At 32.0% G+C, this 25252-nt stretch overlaps 2 protein-coding genes and 1 non-coding gene across 3 annotated transcripts; 2 read left to right on the top strand and 1 right to left on the bottom strand.

Annotated features, from left to right (window-relative positions):
* The first annotated feature begins 8956 nt into the window (after positions 1-8956).
* Positions 8957-14108, top strand: LOC140875107 (auxin response factor 2A-like). The gene is made up of 14 exons (XM_073278652.1): positions 8957-9328; positions 9422-9537; positions 9792-9887; positions 10013-10069; positions 10205-10360; positions 10454-10538; positions 11107-11197; positions 11278-11442; positions 11542-11661; positions 11745-11820; positions 11950-12121; positions 12225-13156; positions 13262-13452; positions 13586-14108. Exons 1-14 carry the CDS (start codon positions 9226-9228, stop codon positions 13764-13766), a joined length of 2541 nt encoding a protein of 846 aa, XP_073134753.1. The 5' UTR covers positions 8957-9225; the 3' UTR covers positions 13767-14108.
* A 5444-nt stretch (positions 14109-19552) lies between these two features.
* On the bottom strand, positions 19553-24676 carry LOC140892189 (dual specificity protein phosphatase PHS1-like). Its single transcript, XM_073300993.1, has 11 exons — positions 24487-24676; positions 24228-24305; positions 23985-24127; positions 23663-23867; positions 22957-23133; positions 22710-22870; positions 21227-22301; positions 20768-20914; positions 20450-20677; positions 20186-20343; positions 19553-19971 (listed from the first exon to the last, which is right to left on the bottom strand). Exons 1-11 carry the CDS (start codon positions 24523-24525, stop codon positions 19611-19613), a joined length of 2772 nt encoding a protein of 923 aa, XP_073157094.1. The 5' UTR covers positions 24526-24676; the 3' UTR covers positions 19553-19610.
* Positions 24677-25180: 504 nt separating this feature from the next.
* Positions 25181-25252, top strand: TRNAD-GUC (transfer RNA aspartic acid (anticodon GUC)). Its single transcript has one exon. It is a non-coding gene; the product is annotated as a tRNA-Asp (tRNA).

Genomic DNA, 25252 nt, shown 5'->3' with positions numbered 1-25252 from the left:
ATACCCCCAAATATTTCAATGAGGAATATGCTCCACACGAGGATCGAACCCGCAACGCTGTTTCCCACGTCACCTCGGGCCTTACCAACTCGCCTATGCCCCTGTGGGCGATTGTAGTTTCTTTCAACATAGGGGAAGTGGATACAGTTATTAATAATATAATAGAATGCATTTCTCAAAATACAAGGTAGTTTTTTTCGTTTTTATTTTTCAACTATTTTTATCTTTTTTTTTTCAATGTAAACATATAACATTTTAAACAACGACCAAGGCTTAAATAGTAAATATGATTTGATGTCATCAAAACGCGGCAAAATAATTTTTAAAAGTGGCTCAAATTTTATAAAACAGAAACGATAATAAACGTGACATTCACCGAAAAATCAATCACCGTTCATAATTTGTCATTCAAAAAACCTAAGAACTAGTTTATGTAATTGGTTTGATATTTTGACATGTACATTAGAGCAAACCCAAGGGACGATCAAGTTGGGCATTTAATCATTGCCCCTTACAAGGGGCAATGAAACTGCACGCGAAAATTTTCGCGTGCAGTCAAGATTGTGGGCCCTGCGTGGTGAGGCCCACAAATCTTGTTTTTCTTTTTTTTTTGAATTTTTTTTATGCGCGGGCCCCACCAATTTTTTGTTTTTTCTTTTTTTTAAATTTTTTTAAAACATGGACGTGAGATGATCTTAGTTGATCTATTATTTTAATTTATAAAAATGATTTTAATTAAAAATAAATTAAATAACTTGTAAAAAAAAATCAAAAAATTTAAGAATAATTAATAAAAATATTTAAAAAGGTCAACGACTATATTTTACAAACTCAATTAATTTTTTTTTTTACTTGTATCAAGTTTAATTCATGTGTTTTTTTTTTCATGTTTGTTTTTTATTTTGGAATATTATGTATGCTTTTAAAAAAAAATTATGTTTTACAAAAATATTATTTTTTATATTTATGTGCATTTTTTAATGTAGTTTTTTTAATTTTAATAATATTTATTTTTAATTTTTTATATTTATTTGTATTTTTATTATGTTTTAAAAAAATTATTTAATTGATTAAAAAAAATATTATTTCAACATCACCGCTATAACATCATCACACCATTGTAGGAACACACAATGAAGTTATCAACGCTGATATCATCATGCGATGAAGTTACCAACTTGACCACACCAACTTACTCACATCCTTGTACATGCTCTTAGGACTGGTCCAAAAACAAAGTGTTGCAAACTGCAAAGGAAAAACAAAACAAAACAAAACAAAAATAAAAAATAAACCTGCTATAAGAGATTGAGGAAACAGATCGTGGCCCATATGTTGTCATCATGACATTAAACAGAGGCCCATAGAGGTGCGAGGTAATGAGCCTCGTATTCCATTCTACCTTATTTGGGTGATTTCGAACTCCAATCTTGTCCCAAATTGAGACTTTTTTAAAAATTCTGGTTGAGGTTTGATTCAAATGAGTTAAGGTTGTATAGTTTGGTACACTTGATAAATAAGTGATTAATAAATTATCATATTTCATTTCATGCTTGGTACATTTTTTAAAAGCTCATGATAATTTAATGAGCCCGTGATAAATGCTTCTACAATTGAACTATGTATCCCTTTAGTTTGGTGTGATAAATTTAATACAAACAAAAAAACACTACAAAAATCCAAATTTAATTATTACATTCATACAAGTTCAAGATCTTGAATAATAATGAAAAATAAAATTTATAATGGTAAGGTTAATTTCGTCATTACAATTCAATATATAAATTTAATCACTCTTATTAAAATCATATCAAACTTTTAATATAGTATCCTACCATTTTACTTATCCTTATATTATATATCATATATTTATCATATCATGTGTAAAGTGCTTCTACAAGTGGACTATGTATCCCTTTAATTTGGTGTGATAAATTTAATACAAACAAAAAAACACTACAAAAATTCAAATTTAATTATTACATTCATGCAAGTGCAAGATCTTGAATAATAATGAAAAATAAAATTTATTATGGTAAGATTAATTTCGTCGTTACAATCTAATATATAAATTTAATCACTCTTATTAAAATCATACCAAACATTTAATATAGTATACTACCATTTTACTTATCATTAATTTATTCTTATATTATATATTATATATTTATCATATACTGTGTACCAAACTATGCCAAGCAATTCAATGTAATCTCGTGTGATTGTAAAACAAATTTTGGAAAGAATGGTTGCCAATATTGTTAGCTTACTGTCGAATGTTTTTTTTATTTTTTAAAAAGGAAAGAAAAAAAAAGACGACAAAATCTTTCGCTCATAATAATTCAACATATATGTCAATATAAAGTTTTCTTTGTAGCGCGAACTCTTTTATCTTGATTCTTACCTTCATTTTTATGAGGCAAATTATCTCAAACTAACTATCATATTAAAATCATGAGGTTGCGTTATGATAGAAGGATTCGTGTGAATTTGATTTCATATCTACACCTCAAATAATATATTGTATCCGTTTGGTTTAAAATTAGAATGAATGTTTTGAGATCAATATGCTTCAATTTCAAATCCAATCTTCAACCTTGCTAGTTATGTACATCTTTCATTTGAAATCATCTCACTCATCCAAATCACAATCATGATCCATCAATCCAATAATTTTATATATACACACATGTAAACAAACAACTTTATTTATATACTTTAAAGTTAAAACTATGTTATTTATGTAAATAATTTAAATCTCTGTTTATTTCTTTCTAATATAAAATTAAACTTTAACATATAGTACTGCTAGCTGGTTTAATTAGTTGGATAGTGATCACTCTCGCAAGCTATATATGCCATTATTTTTCTATAGATACCGTTTGGTATTATGGATGAGATGTACGATAAATGAATAAAAACATGATGAGATGTGGATAAGCAAGACAAATATATGAATAATATGATGTTTTGTATGTTTTTTTATTTTGTAAGATTATTGTGTTTGTTCTCTTAATTACTATTGTCAATTTCACACAATTTCACTTGTGACATTCATCCTCCACTAATATCATTGGTTAAGAGGTATTTGTCATCAAGCCTACATCTAATGTTATATCGGGCCATGAGATATCATTGGGTTAACAAAAAAATGAGAAAAACATGAGATGAGTAAAAATTTGTGTGTCGTCCCACCTTTATCTCATGTACCAAACGGTTAATGTCGAAACAAAATGAATAAATATTCTTAATTAAGATCAACATGTTTGAGTACGTACTTTAAGTGCACCCACCATTGGAACGAAAGCTAACAAGCTCACAGCCAACACCATTGAATTTATTTTCTTCTGCAAGTACATGCATACATATTTATGTATATATATATATATTGTCCCCTAGTATAATTAATATGCTTTGGCAGCTAAAAGTAAAATTCAAAGTGCGTTTAATTTGTCACGTTACAAACATGTTTTCAATGTGCCCCGACTGGAATCTTATTTTTCAGCGAATATTCCCACAATAATAACAAGTACATGCCACGTTACCAACAATTTAATTTAATTTTATTTTACTTTCTCTTACTTATCCATTGGATCACCATTCACCAAATCCAAATTACTTTTCGCAATTGGACACCTATTGAGGGGCCGGGTCGTACCCGCGAATTTGGTAGGTAAAGGCTCCAATTAAATGTCTACAATTCTTGATAATTTCCTGAAAATATATATATATATATTTTTAAATATGGCAGATTTTAATTTGAATGGACGTTGTTGAACGAAAAAAAAAACAATTTTACAACAATGAGCTACGTTTACGTAAATGAAAATTAAAAAAAAAAAACCAAATGAGCCTACAGAAGCATAGGCGAGTTGGTAAGGCCTGAGGTGACGTGAGGAGAAATTTTCCAACGTTGCGGGTTCGATCCTCGTGTAGAGCATATTTCTTACTGAAATATTGTGGGGTATTTTCTGGGAGTTGATCATGTTGCTCCCTCCTTCAGGTCACTGCTGCTTGTGCACATACCTCGATTTAACCCCACATGAGTTAATAAACCTCTGATTCATGTGGAAAATGAGTCCCCTTAGGGATCAATCCTTTTTTTTTAAAAAAAAAAAAACCAAATGACACTGATAGCTTAAAAGAGAAGACACGTACGTGTCATGGTGCAATCTAAAATTAAATGTGTTTTTAAAGTTCGAGTAAAAGTTTGTTGTCAAAATTATCTAGTTTGATTGAGTCAATCGAACCAGCGAAACTGAGGATATTGATCATGGTTGATCTTTTCACACATGAACAAAGTATAACACTTCTGAAGATGAAATTAATGACAGCATAAGGAAAGACGTACACGACAATTTTTGAATACAGCACGTTGGATTGCCAGACTAGAAAAGAAAAGACATTACCCCACGCTTTTACAATATTCATTATTATAATGTCCCATCTGTCTCAAAAGTTAAAACCTATGCTTCCTTTCGGAATTGCTGGGAGACAATATGGAAATTCAAAGTTCATCGCTTTAACAAAATATTTATCACTGTGCCGTATTTAATTTAACATGTTCAATTGCAAATACTGTTTACGTTCTAATTTGTGTTAATGTAACCAGAACACTATTATGATTTTCATGATATTGATTTGTCGAGTATTTGTGTTTCTTTCATTTGTCGTTGCCTTAAAATCATAAATAAATAGGTTAGGAGATGACAATCCTGATGTGATCATGTCTGAGTCAAGTAAATAAAATATGGGAGAAACTAGAAAGAATGGAAGTTCCCATCGTTAAAAAATAAAAATATAGAACCTTGAAATTTAGGAAGTCTTGCATACCCGGCCCGATTAGACATGACTCATGCTTACATAAGACATTACTTGTACCGTGACAATTTTGACAAGTCCAAACCCAAGTTTATATAATGATCGATTATCTAATAGAACCATCACGTACAACCTGCTTAATGCTCTTAAATATCGGTATGAGTTTATGTGAAAAAGGGATGCATCTGGGTATACCATCGAATAATATCCGGGATGTATCTTAGGACGTCACTATATAAAAATTTGAGAAAATTATTTTTTTGGTCCTGTATGTTTGTTCCTTTGCGATTTCAGTCCTTTATATTTTTATATTTCAGTTTTAGTCCGAATTTAGTCCTTTTTCCGACGTGTCGCTGACGTGACACCAATTTAGTGCTGATGTGGAGCTGACGTGTACAATGCCACGTAAGTATTTTCGAATAAAAATGACCGAAATTGCCAAAAATCAAAACATGAAAGACTAAAACTGAAATATGAAAACATAAAGAACCAAAATTACAAAATAACAAATATACATGACCAAATTTGCAGTTTTCCCTAAAAAAAATTTAACGATGATGAAACTCGTCCTCTGTGTATGTATATATAGTCTCGATCTCCCGCATCAATCCTAGATAAGGACTGCTAAAATTAATATACTACGGTGCTTTTTTTTTTTTTCTTGAAAAATATATATATGGTCAATTGAAAGTTATTGGGTGCCCACAATGCGAAAGAAGCCAAGGGATGAAGGGATGGATATCATGAGACCGATGAACCCACAAATTACTAGACACGTATGAGCAAGGTATTCAAGAATGCAATTGTCAATACTATTAATGCGTTTCAAACGAGCTTATTTATAGCATAATAATTAATATACATATATAGTATTATTTAATATTATCTTTTCATTAGGGTTAAGTGATGTGACGTGGGACCAGTTTAATTAATAAAAATAGACACATGAATTAGTCAAATACGTGCAACTGTAACACGTGTAAAATTGGCCCTATTCTTGAGATATTTTACTCAAAGTTGAAGCCATGGGAATTTTCTAATTTAAAGAAATTGCCTTCCGAAATCCGGAACAAAGCTAATGAGGGTGTTCCTGCAACGCAAGTTTAATCGATTCCACATCTAATTAATTTTGAATTATATATATGTATATACTGCAGGAGTTTTGGGCATAATCAACTGTAAAATAGTTGAATTTTTCTTATTACATTTGAAATTTCAAGTTCTGTTCTATCTCGATCACTATAATAAATTAGAACTAAATTTTTAGTTTTAAAATCCATGTGAACGAGATAAAACTCAAGTAGATTATTATATAATTACAAGTTTTTTCAAAAAAATAAAACAAAAACAATTGAAATCTGGATTAATGTCATGTCATTAGGAAACAAATGGGCGCACGTGCTGGGACCCTGGCCTGTCGGGATCCCTCCAACCACTGACGTTGATGCTTCGCCTCCTTCGCACAATTCCCGCGGCTCTTTCTCGATTTATGTAGGCACTCTCTCTTTTTTGACCTGCTCATCTATGTACGTATTTTTCTATTTTTTTTTATTATTATTATATATTTGCAGTAATATCGAATATGCAACCAGCTTTGAGTACTCTGTGTCCAGTGACAGGAATATTTGTTTTGTTGTTTTGTTTTTCGAGGCAGTGACGTGAGTTCGAATTTACGTTTAAGTCTAAAAATGTTTTCGTGCTTGATTATTGTTGTAATAATAATAATAAAAAAAGTGATATATGTAGATATAGAAATGATAAGGCTTAATCAATATTTCGTATAAACGGAATTTCTTAATTTATACCTTGTAGGGATTCGGTTCTCAAAGAAGAATTTGAGAAGAATTGGGGTTTTCAACATATATAGCGTGTTGCCATCTATTTGGGATATATATTATATTTTGTGTGGACGTGGATGAACAATTAAAACACATGCGAAATGTGTATGATGAATTATATTTTAAAGTATTTTTGTTATAAATTATGTCATAGTTTGTTACTAAATAATTAAATTGGATCGATCGTACTCGTGAAAATATACACATGTATATATTGTAAAATATAATAATGCATGAGTAGTTTAGAATAATCATCTTGCAAAAATATCTCTTATTATTTATAATTATCATCATTCAATTTTATTTTTTCAATTTAAAAACATAAAAAAATCGTTTATTTTTAGATCTAATATAAAATATTTATGCACGTGAATTTTCATGCAATGAATTACTAGTATATATATATTATATATAAAGACCATTTTCTAATAAATTAAAGTAATAAAATTATTATCAAATAGTTACAAGGAACATACATGCACCGATGCACAAGTGTACGTGAAATTTGGTGTATTTCGCATTTTTTTTTCTCGTATATTAAGTGATTCAATTATTCAAGCGTAACTAACTAACGAGCATAGGTATAAGGTATGGTCCTAATTATCATGGGTCTATTCTACAACACACGTGGAATAAACACTCTCGTTATATTATATATTACTAGCGCTGAAATACACGCGATGCGTGTGAAAAACATAGATTAAATGTATTATCTCGTAATGTGTGATCGCCATATAAAAAACATAATAGTAAGCAAACTGAAAAATGAACCAGTTATTTTCAATATTGATGTAAATTGCCAACTACAATGTAAAAGAAAGTATTTTATGTAGGAGAGTATTATGTGGCTGTTATGCTAATGTGAGTGGATAGTTTTAATGTTAGTGCTTTTCCCATGTTTTAAGTTTGAGTTTTTTAATTATTATTATTTTTATTATTGACTATACCAAGAGACCATGATATGGTCTTCTTTCATAATAAATAAAAATAGTATAGATATATAGATATTTTTTTTGAAGGAATTATATATTATGGATTTTAAAACTGAATTAAGGAATGGAAACGCCATTTCACTTGGCACATTTCATCCTAAAATTCTCATTAAATCCGTGGACCGTGGACGACATAGGCACACGTACACTGTATCCTAATGAATAAATAATAATTTAGTGTTTGAATATTGAAAAAAGTGATTATGAAATTTTCAATTACAAAATTGTACAAATTTATGAACTAAACACTCGATTATAATAACTTATATATATATATATATATATATATATATATATATAAATATATATTTACAAACTTTACCTAAATATGATGTAATTTGTTTATATATTGCAATGACAGCGGCATGTCTAGACAAAAAAAACAAAAAACAAACAGAATTTAATAATTAAATCTCCGTGTTGAATAACACGAGTTTATGGGCAAAAAAAATTATGTTTTATATTAGATTAGATGGACACTTGTTGTCATTGATAGCATTAGGTTTATATATTGAACTTGATAAACTGGAAAAAAAAAAAATAAGACCCGGAAATTAAATGAATGGGAGGCGGATGAATTGATTCATAAAGTCAATTTTTTTTTAATAAAAAAATAGTCAAACAGAATTTAATAATTAAATTCCCCATGCCAATAACACATACACACGCTACCTAGCTAGCTAGGATGTTTACATTTCAAAATTAGACAATATTATTTATTAAATTACCCATAACGACAACTTTGCCTGATTCATGCATGAGTGAATTAATATTTATTACAAACTCTAGGTCGATCGGTTTACTATTATTATTATATAATTTTCGATTTTCATCTAATTATTATTAGTTATTACTACTATTTCATATTCTATTATTGGGGGAAAAAACATAAATTAGGTAAATATTCCCGGTTTTGGCATCAATGCGGCGCACGAGGTAGGGTGTGCGCACTAAACCCATCCTGTAATTGGCAAGACAACCCCAATTTCCCATGAGAATTTAACGGCGTTCGTTGACGACCCTATGACATCCCGACAACTTCTAACGCCGTCAATAGTCTGTCATTGGCTACTTATGACGTAGAATTGACCCCACTGTACAATTTATTTGGAATATTTATTTATTTTTTTAAAAAAGACAAAGTGTTGAAATTAGCGACAAGATCGAAGTTTATTTTATTTTATTTTATTTTATTTTATTTACCGGGTAAATGGAAATCGAACGTGAAAATGATAATTACTAAAATGCCACTGCTTTCTGCTTATTGGACGGTATATTTTCCTTCTCTCCCAATACACACACACATACACCATTTCTCGTCTCACCCATGCTTCAAGACATACATAATCCACACAAAAATCTTACAGAATATCTTTTATTAGTAGATTATTATATTATTGATTCCGCGGAGCATCCTCAGATTTCTCCCGGGGATTTAAAATTCGGTTTCATAGTCAAGAACACGCGTGTGATTCGTTGCTTTTTCCAAGTGTTTCCAGAGCTGAATTTTCCCTGGTTTTTTTTTGTGGTCTGTGAGATGATGAGAGATCTGAGTTGAAAGTTGTGTGTTGAGAATGGCTGCTTCGGAGGGTCTGATCAAGGGTTTTAACGAGACGGATGGTTGTGTTTCCAGACCGGAGAAAGGGACCTCAGGGTCCAGCTGGAAAGATAATTCAGGTGAAAATTTGTTCCCTCTAAAATATCTTCATCTGATTTAATTTGTTTTTCTGGTGAAATTGATGGCAAGTTTTATTTTTCTATTCAATATAGTGGACGCTGAGACAGCGTTGTACACGGAGTTATGGAAAGCATGCGCCGGCCCTTTAGTTCCCGTGCCTCGTGAAAACGAGCTTGTTTTCTATTTTCCGCAGGGTCACATAGAACAGGTGTACTTTTTTGTTTTAACAATGAATTATTTTTTTTTAGTAACTCTGAAGTTTTGCAAGGTCTTGGATTTTGTAATAGTTGTGTTCAATCTGTTCTAGTTTTGGCATTTTGAGTCCAACTGTTGCATTTTAATGCTGTACGTTTAGGTTTGTTGACTAGAAATTGGAGCTCACTGATCCTGTGAGATTCACGGATGAATGGGGTTTTTGTTTGATTAGATCTTTTATTGGAGTTTGTGGGGTTTATTGAATAGGTGGAGGCTTCGACCAAACAAAGTGCAGACCTGCAGATGCCAGTGTATAACCTTCCTCCAAAGATCCTTTGTCGAGTTGTTAATGTGAATTTGAAGGTAAATTTGTTCCGGGGAAACATAAATAAACCTACAAAATCGTCTACAGCATTTTGTGAAATTTGTATTGGTTTGTCATTTGCAGAGAGTTCCTATGTTTTTTATCTTTATGTTTCCATGAACAGGCTGAACCAGATACGGATGAAGTGTTTGCACAGATTATTTTGATACCCGAACCAAACGTGAGCTAAAATTTTGTGCCATTTATATGAGCTAATGCTTTGTCCTATTTATGTAATTTAGATTGAACTTTTTTCTTACATGGTGAGAGATTTCTTGATATTTTTTTTAACTTTCTGATGAGATTTCTTTTGCAGCAAGATGAGATTGCCGTGAAGAAGGAAACTTTACCTCCTCCACCTCTGCCTTTTCATGTCCATTCTTTTTGTAAGATTCTTACTGCATCAGATACAAGCACCCACGGTGGGTTCTCAGTGCTAAGACGACATGCTGATGAATGTCTGCCCCCATTGGTTAGGACGAGTCCACCCGAAGTCACGAGATTCATTTGATTAAGGTTGTAAGATTTTTTGTGTTAGTAATAGAGTGATTACATAATATGGCAGGACATGACGAAGCAACCTCCCACTCAGGAATTAGTGGCCAAAGATTTACACGGAATTGAGTGGCGATTCAGGCATATTTTTCGCGGTAACATTCTGATGATTCGCAGTTCATGATTAGAGCATATTCACTATATTCTGGATTGACTTAAATCATGCTCAACCTTTAGAAAATTGAGATCATGTTAATTGTTGTCGATTCTATTAACCAGTCACATATATATTTCCTTGGGATAGTACATGTGTCTTTGTTTAGTTATAGAATGGCTCTATTCCATGTTGATGAGATTACAAGTAATTATTGGCGTAAAGAAATGAAATTGGGTTTCAATGGCAGTAGAAGAGTATCAACTCTGATGTAGAAATTGGTTAAAAGGTTGCTTAGGAAGAGCTAAGAGTCTAAATATCAAGAAATAATTTACCAAGAAAAGTAGTTCTTTTAAACCAAACCCAGTTACTCTGTAATGCAATTTTGATTGACCAAAAAGCAAAAAAAATCAGAGGGAAATTATTAAAGGAAAGAAGAAGAAATAATCACATTCTTATATGATATGGAATCTATGTTATTTAGTAGATTGCTTTATGTATGAACCAACTCTTGATTTCTTCTGAACGGAGAGTTTGACTTGTGATTTCGTTTGCTCCATTAATTCCAGGTCAACCCAGGAGGCACCTCCTTCAGAGTGGGTGGAGCGTGTTTGTTAGTTCAAAGAGACTTGTTGCTGGTGATGCCTTCATATTTTTGAGGCTAGACACCAGTCTTACTCTTCTGCCTTTACCTATAGTTATATTTCTATCTATCTGATTCAAATGCCTCACAATTTCAGGGGGGAGAATGGAGAGTTGCGTGTTGGAGTTAGGCGTGCTATGAAACAACTGGGTAATGCTCCGTCATCGGTCATATCCAGCCACAACATGCATCTCGGTGTTCTGGCAACAGCTTGGCATGCTACTCAAACAAAAACCATGTTCACCGTGTATTACAAACCCAGGTTTTTCACTTGCACATATATGATATATCTCTCATTGGCAAGCATTATTGCTGTTCCGGATTTTAATCATCCCCTCAACACGTCACATTTTGATCACAGGACGAGCCCGGCTGAGTTTATCGTCCCTTATGATCAATATGTAAACTCTGTTAAGAACAATTATTCCGTAGGAATGAGATTTAAAATGAGATTTGAAGGTGAAGAAGCACCAGAACAGAGGTAGGCAGTATTTTTTTGAATGATGTGCTACTTTTGTTTTGATTTCATAGAGCAGTTTTATCATGTAAATTGTTTTCTTTTAGGTTTACTGGAACTATAGTTGGTATTGAAGACTCTGATACAAAACGATGGTCAAATTCAAAATGGAGATCCCTAAAGGTTTCTATTTTTGTTCAACGAGGCTCCTTCTCCTCGTTGTCTTGTTAATTTTTTTGGCTCATAACATCCCTTGGTTAATTGTTTCTCATCATTTTGTTCTGAGAATTCTTCTTTTAATTTTGCATAAAGGTGCGGTGGGATGAAACTTCTGCAATTCCTCGACCAAACAGGGTTTCACCTTGGAACATAGAACCTGCTCTACCTCCTCATGCAATGAACCCACTTCCAGTCCCCAGATCAAAAAGGCCTCGACCAAGTGCCTTGCCTTCATCCCCAAACTCTTCTGTTCTTACTAGGGAAGGTGTGTTTCTCAATTTAATCTAACCAAAGTTTTTTCTATATTCGTGGTTTTATATATCTATTTAGAGCCCAAATCTTGACTCACCACCTATAATGTAATACAGGTACGCCCAAGATGGCACTAGACCCTGCATCTGCCAGTGGGATTCCAAAGGTCTTGCAAGGTCAAGAACTCCTGACCTTGAGAGGCACTTTCTTGGAGAGAAATGATTCAAACACGTCTGAGAAGCGACTGCTATGGGCTTCACCATTAGATGATGAGAAAAATGGCGATGTGTCTGCTGCCAGAAGATATGCATCGGATAACTGGTTATCTTCGGGAAGGACGGAGACATCATTCACAGATCTCTTGTCAGGGTTGGGATCACAGATTGATTCATCCCGCGATATCTGTATGTCTTCTGATGAAGCAAATTTGAAGCGACAAACACGAGAGCTAGAGGTAAAGTTTGGTTTAGTTGGGAACTCATGGTCTATGGTTCCTTCTGACGTGCCACTTGATGTGATGGATTCTGGTTCAAAAACTCTTGTTCAGAGTTGCCATACATCTTATCAGCCACATTCGGAAGTCAGGTACGACACTTTAAGAGAATTATCCACGACACCTTGTCTCATGAGTGATAATCAGGAAACAAATTGGTTGATGCCTCCACCAACCTCACCTTATATCGAAATCTTGCCTGATCAATCACGAAACCTAATGCCAAAGCCCATATACAAACAAACGGCCGAGTCTCTGAAATCTAAGGAAGGGAATTGCAAGCTCTTTGGTTTTCCACTTATTAGCAACTCTTTACCATCGAAGCCAGCATTTCTGAATACAGGGATGGAGCCTTCAGGCCATACAGAGCAAGGCATAAACTCTTATTATTCCTCTACTACTGAATCTGATCAAAGATGTGATAAGTCTAAGGGCTCAAAACCAAACTTTTCTGCTGCTGTCTGCGAATCAGAGAAACAATTTCAAACCTTCCATCCTGTAGCTAGAGAGAGGGAAGGCAGAGTTAGTTCTGTTTCAACAAGAAGTTGCACCAAGGTTCTTTCTGGGATATTGACATTTTCCCTCTACAGACAATAGTCATTCAATTTTTTTATATTTAAATAAATAAATATAAATATATTTTAAATGTTTCGATTTCAGGTTCATAAGCAAGGCATGGCCCTTGGAAGGTCTATAGAACTTGCGAAGTTCAACAATTACGATGAATTGATTGCTGAATTGGATAATATCTTCGTATTTAATGGTGAACTCAGGGCTCTTGGCAAGGATTGGCTTGTTGTATATACAGATGACGAGGATGATATGATGCTTGTTGGAGATGATCCTTGGGAGTAAGTTTATATATCCCTCTTTTATGAACGCTTTCATCCATAAGTTTCAGATTATCTTCTTACGCTGCTTTCATATTTAGTGCATTTAATATTTTTCTTCATGCTCATCAGTAGTGGTTCCTTGTTGTAACAGAGAATTTTGTGGTATGGCTCGGAAGATATTAATCCTTACAAAAGAGGAGGTGCTTCGTATGAATCCAAGAAATTTTGGCTCTAAAGGAGAAGAAACCTCCTCAATTGCAGAGGGTTTAGATTCGAAAGAAACGAAAAATTTACAGACTACTTCATCATCAAACATGGCTCGTGCTACATAGAAGTTAGACCTTGTTTGCACGGCATTTCCGACCTTATTTTAGAAATCAGGAGAATTCAACCTATGCACATAAAACGTTTTTGCTGTTCTCTCCCCATATTCGTGTAGAAGACAGGATCTGAATAGGATCTAGTGTGCTTTTGATCTTTGTTGATGCAGTGTATTAGGAGTGGGTCATTATTGTACTTTTTGATAATTATAGGTTGAAAATGATATGGATTTGTAATTCAAATGGGGTTACTGATGCCTTGTCCCTGGTGGATTGTACCAGATTGTATTCGGGTTGGAAGAACTTTGACAGTTGACTAACAAAATTTCAAATCCTTGTAACTTTTAAGCTTCAGTCCAAGTATCAGGACTTCAGGATTCTGATGGCTTTCGATCTCTTTAATGAAGACAAAGGTCGTGCAACGTAAAAAAAAAATAAATTAGTCCAGAATAATTTGATACTTGATACCCTTCTCCTATGGCTATTAACGATGTTTTCTAGTGAAAAAAGAGTTTTTTTTTCTCCTTAAAATCAAAAGTAATTTATTTTAAAGAAATGCTTTTGATCAAACTAGAAAATTGCACGTGCTTTGCACGCGACAATAATTTTATTAGTTGAGACTGAATTTATCGTATAATATCTTAAATTGTTTATATTTTTTAATTAAGTGTTATATATTTTACTATCAATTTCAAACTTCGGTTATAATGATTTGATATCTAATTAGTAATTGAAGTGAGAACATTACGTCTTTAACTTTTCTCTTTTGCGATCAATTTGTTGCATCTAATCGATACTTTTATGTTTTATAATTGGATTTAATTTATTTTTTTAACTAATGACTTTAAACCAATAACATATTTTATATATTTGTCGAGAAACATAAAAAAATACATTGATTTTTGTTATAAACCATAGGACTGGACGTTTTGCATTTTATTAAAAGCTATAGATGATGATATATAATTATGTAATTCAAATATTTTAATCTGTGCAACAGTTCAAACACTACATTTGGATTGTTCTACATAGCAAAGATATAATTATTGTACCGAACAATCTTTTTCCCGATAATTATGCTTGCAAACAATGTCAATCGAAGTCATGACCTTCACATTGATACATATTGTATGGCCGAATGCTTATTGCTTTTTTTCAAAAATTATAGTCATTGGTAACAATACTAATCCAATATCTTAAACTATGTTTTATCTCAAACATCATGTTTCGGTTGTTTTACTCGGTATGAATAATTATTGCACTTCAGAAAAAATAATATTTGTTAAATAATAATTTTACTTCTATTGATTTGTAAGTTAAAACAATATTTTTTTTAGTCCATTAACTCATCAAATTTTGATTTTTATTCAATTGATTTGTCAGATTTTAGTTTTGACATAGTAAATTTTAATTTTGACTATTTTTAGTCCAATTGCTGACATGACATCTGACAAGTCAGCAATTTTGATGTCGCATCATCATTACCATGCAAATGTCAGCATTTTTCGATGCAAAATAAGAATTTTTCAGTGTCACCACAACAATTAATTCTAAATAGCTGAAAATAAAATTTAACGTACAAAAACCAAACTTTAAAAACTTAGTGACAAAAACCTAAAATTGAGCATGTTAGTGAAAATTTGATATTCTATAGATAAAGTGTATCTAAAACATTTTTTTTTTTTGTGTCTAATAAAACATTTTGTCCATATGACTTAATTTGATTCTCAACAATCAAGGTAAACTTTTTCTTTATAATTTTATTTGTTAATATCTTGTAATATATTTTTTTCAGTAAACTATCATAGTTAGATTACATAGTTATCATCATTAGTTTTATAATCATTATTCCTAAAATCTGGAATACCAAAAATTTTAGTTAAATTACTAAATTCAAAAAATAAACGAACTGAAATGAATTGATTGAATAAAATAGGAGCATATATTTCATAGATATGTGAAATGTAGTCTCGATTATTTATAATGTGATTGTACTTGTTTCGAACCAGATGACTAAGTTAATGATTCAGTTTATATTTTTTCATGAAAGTATAATAACCAAAATATTATGTTAAAAAGTTTAGAAGACCAAAACATAGCGATGCAGATAAATGTTGAAAGTAAGTTCACAAATTAATATATTTTTTAGATTAAATAGCTTTCAATTAATAAAACTTTAAATTTAGAAAATGAATTAAATATTAACAATTAATTCATATAAAATAAATAAATAGGCAAAATTTTAATACTCATTGAAAAAAAGCTACAAAATGACATAAAAATAACCTTGAAAATGACAAAAAAATAATCAGTAAATGAAATAAAATAAGGACAAAACTGTAAATTCATAGCTAAATGACCACTTTTATATAGATAAAGATTATATTATAATGTAGTTCAAACATCAACATGAAAGTTAGTTATAATTAATTTTTTTTTAACTTGGACAAAAAAAATATCAATGTGATTACACTTTTAGTTCAACACTATAATATTTTTAATCCCTAAATTTTTTGAAAAGATTACATTGTTAATCATCACCATTAGTTTTATAGTCCTTTTTCTTAAAAAATGGATCGGAATACCAAATTTTTTTGTTAGATTACCAAATTTAAAAAAAAACGAATTTATGGAATAAAAGAGGGGAATACATTTCTTATATAAATGAAATAAAATTTCGATTTATGATATATTTTATTTATTTTGAATAAGACGGTAAAATTTAATAACTCGATTGAATTTTTTGTTTTTTAAAAGTTTAATACTAAATTATGTTAAAAATTTTAAAAGACTAAAAACATAGCGATGAAGATAAAACTTGAAAGTAAGTTAAAAAATTAATAAATTTTTTAGATTTATAGAAAAAGAAAAAAGATAGCTTTCAATTAATAAAACTTTCGTTTAGAACATGAATTAAATATTAGCAATTAATTTTACCTATAATAAATATATGGACACAAATTAAATATTCATTGAACAAAACTATACAATGAATAAAAAAACCTCAAAAAACCTTAAAAATGACAAAACTATAGTTCAAATATCAACACGAAACCTACTTATAATCATATATTTGTTTACCTTTGATAAAAAAAAAATATAAGTGTTGTTGATTAATACACTTTTAGTTCATCACTAAAATATTTTTGGTCCCTAAAATGTTTGAAAATATTAGTTAGGCATCACTATTAGTTTTAAAGTTATCTTTCATAAAAACTGGAATTCAAGAAATATTAGTTAAATTACATAATTCCAAAAAAATAAACGAATTGATTGAATAAAAGAGGAGAATACCTTTGCTATATAAGTTGAATACAATATCGATTTATGATTATGATATTATTCTACTTGTCTTGAATCAGATAATTAAAATTAATGATTCGTTTTAATTTATTGTTTTTTTAAAAGTTTAATAATCAAAATATTATGTTAACAAATTTAGAAGAATGAAGACTAAAAACATAGCATTGAAGATAAATGTTGAAAGTAATTTCACAAAATTAATAAAAAATTTTAATTTAGATAAAATATCCTTCCTAAAAACTGAAATACAAAAAATTTTAGTTAAATTACTAAATTCCAAAAAATAAACGAATTAGTTGAATAAAAGAGGAGATAGCTTTCCTATATAAATGGAATAAAATATCGATTTATGATTATGATATGATTCTACTTGTCTTGAATCAGATGATTAAAATTAACGACTCGATTTAATTTGTTTTTTAAAAGTTTAATAATAAAATATTATGTTAAAAAATTTATAAGAATGGAGACTAAAAATAACGTTGAAAATAAATGTTGAAAGTAATTTCACAAAATTAATAAATTTCTTTGATGTAGAGAAAAAATAATTAATAAAGTTATTTGATGTAGAGCACAAATTTTAATATAGTTTTCAATTAAAAAAACTTTAATTTTAGGACATAGATAAATAATTAGGAATTTATTTTTACCTAAAATAAATAAATAGACACAAATTAAATACTCACGGAATAAAGCTACAAAATGACAAAAAAACATAAAAAAACCTTGAAAATTTCAAAAAAAAAAAACCATTAAATTAAATAAATTGAGGATATAAATAAAAATTAATTTTAGGACATGAATTAAATATTATAAATTTATTTTACTTAAAATATATAAATAGTCATAAATTAAATACTCATCGAATAAAACTACAAAATGACATAGAAAAACCTCAAAAAAATGTTGGAAATGACACAAAATTAACCATTAAATGAAATAAATTATGGATAAAAATAAAAATTTAATTTTAGGACATTAATGAAATATTAACAATTAATTTTACCTAAAATATGTAAATAATCACAAATTAAATGCCCTTGAATAAAACTATAAAATGACACAAAAAAATTCAAAAAAAATCTTGGAAATGAATTGACCGAAGCTTTATTAAGGCATTAGAGTTATTGGAATTCCAACAATGCAGACATAGGAAATAGGCGGCCGACATTAGTAAGGCAGCTAAGGGACATGAGGCAATTACGTATATAACCTCGAAAACTAAGAAAGAATGTATGCAAATTATTAATATAAATTGATGAATATGTAAATTCACAATGATATGTGAGACTTTTATATATATATATAGATTAGGGATAACAATTTTCTTAACGGGTTTGAGACTGTGGAAAAAACCCGAAACAGACGGATATGGAGGAGTTTTTTCGGCTATAAGTTTGAGCTAGGAGATTTTAAGCATATTGAAGCACGTATGTGGATGCTATCTACATTCCCCAATTGTCACCTCTAGATCAAATGTAATAAATGGCTTATTGGTGTCGGACGTTAGGTGATGTTATAGAACTGTGCTTTATAATGAATATGATTTGAACACTATAATATGAGTGTATTATTATTCTTTTAATGAATGAAAAATTCATTAAAGGTAAATAGATAAAGGTACAACTACATCGGACATTTTCAGTTGATTACAATAAATCGAAATACAAACTAACAAAGTCACGAAGGCAAAACATCAAAGTTCGAATACATACAACGTAAAACCAAAGTCTTAATGCGCTGAACTATGTATTCAACATCAGGAGTTTTATCTTTAATGCATGCTCTATTACGTGCACTTCATACTTAGTATATGCAAGCCGCCAAACCCATCACTCTCAAGCGGGTCATGACACCCGCACCTCAATAGACTCCTCGAAATGCTTTCAAAATCGTAGTAGGTGAGCTCATACACTTCTTCATCTGAATCCAATCTCAGATGCGATCCCAAACACTGCATGACACAAAAACACTGGAAGAACAAGTGTTCAATAGATTCATCACAATCCTTACAAAGTCCACAACTCTGATCTTCCTCTTATATATAACGACTTTATATACTAAAATCACAACAACTATAATATATTATGAATTTTATATAGATATTCATTTTTAAGCAAAACAACATAATCTTCATGCATATAACAATTTTATATACTAAGACATTGTTTGGTTTGGTGTATTATTAATCTATGTATAACTTATCTCATTTAATTTCGCATTATTTTCGTCATATTATTTATCTATTTATTAATTATTAATTTTATATCAATTAAATCAAATAAACTATAATCTATCCATCAAATCAAATAATATATTAACTATTTTTTTTAATTATATTATATTACTTATCTATGTATTAATTATCTTATCACTCAAACCAAACGGTGCCTAAAATCACAGCAACTATAATATATTATGGGTTTTATATAGATATTCATTTTTAAGCAAAATATCATAAAACAATCAAACATAAAATAAAAAAATTCTTTTATTTAAAATTGGCAATTAATAACAAATATCAGTTTTAGGGCCACATTTTCAACAATCTATTCATTCGACGATCATGGAATGAGATTGTCTCGGAGTCGGGCTGACACTTCCTCCTCGACTTATTTTGAGAGCATCCAAAGCCTTCCGTATCTCCATAGTCATAGCACTGTCCACACTGCCGGATGATAGCTTCTTGTGAGCTTTCTGTAAATGAAGCTTCAAAGAACTGCTGCTTAAGCCAGCATTCTTTCCACAGATGGGGCAAACCTTCATTGTTGGTCTGCGTTGTTGCCATTCCATAGAAACTCTGCCGTTCAACTTTCGATCTAGGTCTAAAAGAGTCCTTGCAAAGCCATCATTAGGTTGGGCTCTACGATGAACTCTTTTCAGTGCAGTCCATGCTTCCAATAGGGTAAAGGTTCTGCATTGGGAAAAAAACCCCTTGATGGTCTAAATCTTTTTCTTGAAGGACAACTGAATGTTTTTTCACATATCTTCCCATGCAATACTCAACATCTCCAGAAATGTTAATTAATGGCATAGAGTTGCATTTTATCAAACATGATCAGTTTCTGTTCCATGTCAATACCATATATTAGATGTGAAAATACGTCAAGAAATCATCCATCACTTACTTCCGGAGCATTAAATAAGCCAGAACTAGAGTTGCACTTCTACTCTTTCCTTCAAAGCAGTGAACCAGAACCTTCCCACCAATTTGTTCCACACTGTCAATGAAATCATGAGCTTCTTGAAAGATATTACTGATATTTGCGTCTTCTTCATCATATATCTGTTCAAGAGATGACATCGTAATTAACAGGTCTACAAAAATTAAGAAGCATGGCATGGAGGCAACTTTGAAGATGAAGAGAAACAAAACGGTCTACATCACATACCGTAAAATTTTGGTATTCAAATAACTCAGGGAACTGAGAATCTGACTGTCCAATTTCATTCGAGCACAGGCACACAATGTGGGTAATCCCTAAATGCTGCAGAGTGTACACGGATCGAGCAGCAAGTGCGCCACCAATGAACAGACCAGCGGAGATTTCTGATGGTTTTTCAGTATTTGCTGCATCAGATATCAACCCTATTCTCTCGAGAATGTGTTCAAGCCTCACCTGAATTTTGAGAAATAAAAAGAAGCTTATCATTCCCAAGATATAAAAAACTACCAATTTCGCGTCAAAATTGCACATTGCAAGTGTTACCTTCAACTCATAAGCATCCACCACACCGTGGCTATCAATACCTTCAAAAAATCCAGTAATGAAATTGTTTTCGTGACAGAGTTTAATCGCATCATTTTTAAGCATGTCGTTCCACTTTTCCAATTCTTTATTTAACTCTGCATCAACCTGAAAAAGGAACAACATGAGGACAACTTATATAACAGAATTCCTTCAAATATTATCCACGGAATATGTCTAGGACATTGGATCATTCCTAAAATTATATGCACTTTTAGTCATGGTCAATCACACTCAAAAGAAGAAGAAGAAGACGAATAATAATAATAATAATAATAATAATTTTAAAAAAATCCTTTCAAATATTTACCCAACTTTTGCCGAGCTTAAAAATTACTTATCTCATTATATGACCAAAAGGCAGAATAGATAATGTTTCTTTCTGACGAGCATACAACTCTTAAAATATGTGTCACAAACCTTTGCAAATCGGTAAAACTCGCGAATCTTTGACGTCAATCTCAAGCTACTTAAGGGATCACCACTTCCCTTGCTAAATTTCCCATGTGAACTATCGCGTGGTATTGGAGAAGATTCTGAACTTTCTTTAAATCCAGAAGATGGTGGCCTGGGAGGTGTTCGCTGTGATTCTAAATCATTCAAATTCGAAGTGTCATCAGTAAGGACACTATCCGTGCCAGGGGAAGGACAATGGACCTCCATCTCTTTAGCAAGTGATGGGGATTCAGGAACCACTGACTCCTCTTTGTCAAGGTCTCCAGAAGATTTGTCGACAATATTGAGAAAAGCCCGTAACAAACTATCTAGTTTTTGGTGAAGTGTGAGGAGAAACATATGAAATCCTTGCAAGTCTCTGAGTGCTGCTCGGAACCCATTTCTGAATTCAAGCACAACTAAATTTATTTCATTTCCGTGTAAATCAGCCTCGGTATCAAGTCGAAAAGATTCGAGTTTTTCCCCAGTTATTTCATGCAACAAGTCTGACGCATACTCGGGGTTGTTTAGGAGTAGCTCAACAAGCTTTGGGTAATTTTCTTGGTCATTAGCACGTTTCCCTGCTGGTGGCCTCCGAGGAACTCCGGAGTCGATTGCCACAATATGCAAATCAGAACCAGTTGGCTCATTCAACGCGAGACTCGCTACACTCGTGGTACCAGATTTTGGAGATTCTACTATGCTGGAAACATCAGAAGACTGCGGTACCAATCCTGGATGAGGAGGGCTAAATCTACTGTCAACAGAAGTTGCTCTTCTTTTCTTTTGAAGTGCCCGAATCACTTTGGGTCTATATTTCTTGATTGCAGAATCAAAAGCCACCTCCAGAGAATCGTTGTTTACTCTAACTACTTTTTCAGCCAAGAGTAAATTGGCAAAATTCCCACGCCACCTGAGATGGCGACAAGGCAGACGATCCTCATTTCTTATAACAAGGTCTAACATCAAAATTCTTCCCAGGGCTGCGGAAGTCTTTTCTGATGCTTCAAGTGACTCAAATGCATTTGAACTTTCCAACAGAGGAGATCCATGCACGTAACTGCAAAATGTCAAGTTTACGTAAAACATTAAGTATGCATGCTTTTGATAATAGCGTGAAGAATCTTGCAGTATCCTAGATTAATTACAAGAGCATAGCTAACTATTTGCTTGATAGATTGTTTCTAATTTCTAGATGGACCCTAGGTTCTATCTTATGGTGTGCTGAAATTTGACACAAGGATAATCATACATGCCAGAAATTCGGTTGACTTACAGAAGTGGGTGGGTACACAAAAAACGAGTCAACTCAATCAGGCTGTGAACATTCAATCACAATTGAATATAAACTCCGCTATTTGGTACCTTGCTATCTGTTACTCTATTTAATGGAAATGTAAAAGGAATTATTAGTTCAAGTACTATTCTAAGATGCACTATAGCATCTGACAGTGGATTATATACGCACTTCATAAGTAAAAGGCAGCGACTAAGCTCCAGAGCTTCCAGGAGTTCTGAACATGTCATCTCACCAATCTCATCCCCTTCTCTCATAGCTGCATCTTTTGCTTTTTCTGCAGCCTCCTTAATTTGCAGCCATTCAGAACTCGAATTGTGAATGACCCTAGCCTGAATGTTGGCGTACAAATTTTAGCATATTGAAGTTTTTGTTTCACGTATCGAAGGAAATAAATGCTTAAGGGTGAAGGAACAACTTGTGGAGTTTGGACACCAAGCCACTTAGCAAATTCATACCCAAGTCGTTCAGACTGGGTGGCCATCCTTGACGAGGAGAACTTTATAACAGCTGCAGTTTCTGTAGAAGAAGGTTCGCTGTTTCCTGGTTGGTTGAATAGAGCGAAAAAAACCACACCACCAGAATTAACAGTGACCTGCGCGGCATAACAACAACAAAGCAATGATTAAGAATGACAACAGTACATAGGTTGAAAAGTAAAATCATAAGACAAGCTCCCGTGCGGCGTGCTCTATGTAAGCTTAACAGCTACTCAAAAAGCATAATTTTGCAGTTGATTATTGGCTTGCCATATATTTTATTAGCATACATATAGTGGGAGGGGTAAAAAATTTTATATACAAAGAAAATCTAAATCTCAAAATGTTGGAATGAAAAGGGGACAAACAAACACATAATGTTAAGCTTGTAGAAAAGGAGAGAATTTTATGGCATCTACCATATGCCAAATGATTGAGGATAAAAGGTTACATATTGTACGATTAATATCACATATGAGCATGTTTACTTTATGTGGAATAAAGTTATATTCACCTAAATAGTTATACACACACGCATACGTCAACAATATTACTGGCTGCATTAAGATATCCTTGTAAATCAATTGAATTAAAAAATCCTGGGAGAAAAAGAGTGATTCACAAACTACAATTTTTCTAGTAAACCTCTAGTGCTTTATTCATCTCATCTTCGGATTGCTCAGTGTTGCTACTATGCTCTGTGTGGTGAAGAGAAGAAAGGGTGTCCCAAGAGAAGGAGTCTGATTTGATGTCCAGAATGCCAGCTTTACCAAGTCTTTCCCACAAACTGATTTCTGGAGCTCGTTCAGAAGTCGAGGCAGTTTTTGAATCGAGATTATTTTCACCTAGACTAAAACACAAACATGAACTTATGCCAAGGGAAAACAAATGTTTCTCATAGAAATGAAAAGGATATAAAAGCACAAAAAGACAGTACCAAAACATCATACACCGGGAAAAGAAGTACCTCATGTGTATACTCTCTACACGTTGAAGCCCATGTGGGAACCCCGATGCTGGATACTTGCTGCTCCGTTGACGGACCAACTCCAACCATTGCGCAAATCGATGCGCGGGTCCAGCAGTTATATCCCCCAACATGTACAACACCTGCATTGCCCCAACTTCTTCAATCCAATCTCACAATTTTCCAATGCAAAGACAACACTTTGAGCGGCAAATTCAGTTAAAATAGTCGTGAAACACAAACCCTTGAAGTGACGGTGAGCGGCAACGGGGCCTCCTGCACTTCGTTCACCAAATCCAACTCCTTTTCCTCCTCCTCCTTCTGCATATACGTGAAAAATGCACATTTATTAAACTTGTAATCCGCTTAAAGTAAAATTCAGCTGAAATTCCATATCTAAACCATTCTTAACATGGTTAAATTTACTGCATTAAGCTATATTTCATTTTCATGTGCTTAGGGGAGTACTGATTCGAGAAGAAAAGGGAGATAGAAAATGTACTTGGAAGGTGTCTGAATCTCCTTTGTGATCCGTAGTCATTTCTCTTCTTTGCTTCCCTGGACTTGTAGGTTAGTAAAAGATACGATCTTTCCGGTATTTGAAAGTATAGGAGTGGAGGCACGAGCGATCAAGAACCGTGGGACTTGGAACTCTAAGAAACCGCTAGATAATTGGAGGGGAAGGAAGAAGATTGACGAATTATGGTAATTTATATGAGTTTGGAAAACAGATTTGATGGGATTTGACGGGGAAATAACATTTTAACGTTTGATAAAATTGGATTTGAGTTTTAAATTGCTTGGAGGACTTGACAGGATTTGAATTTAAAAAATAATTGACGTGTTTATAACTTTTAAAAATAAATGATTATAAATAATTTAAAAGTTGCAAATATTATCTAATAAAATTTTTAAAAAATTATATTTATATAACTTAATCGTAGATTTCAAATTTTACAAAATATAATTTATCTAAAAAGTTATATTATCAATTCACATTGTCATATTTTAAATTCTTACTGAAAACCAAAATGAAATTCAATTGCACGAATTCCAAATTCAAATTCAATTTCAAATCTAATTCCAAATCTTTTTTTTTATAAAATTAAATAATAATACAGGTGTCGAACCATTTTTAACTTTAAAAAAATTAATGAATGAATAAATAATAATAATACTTTGAGTTATGAACAAAAGTCGTTGTAGTATAGTGGTGAGTATTCCCGCCTGTCACGCGGGTGACCCGGGTTCGATCCCCGGCAACGGCG

This window comes from Henckelia pumila, chromosome 1 (genome assembly GCF_033568475.1).
Source record: "Henckelia pumila isolate YLH828 chromosome 1, ASM3356847v2, whole genome shotgun sequence".
Taxonomy (NCBI): Eukaryota; Viridiplantae; Streptophyta; class Magnoliopsida; order Lamiales; family Gesneriaceae; genus Henckelia; species Henckelia pumila.
This window is presented reverse-complemented; position numbering and strand designations above follow the sequence as displayed.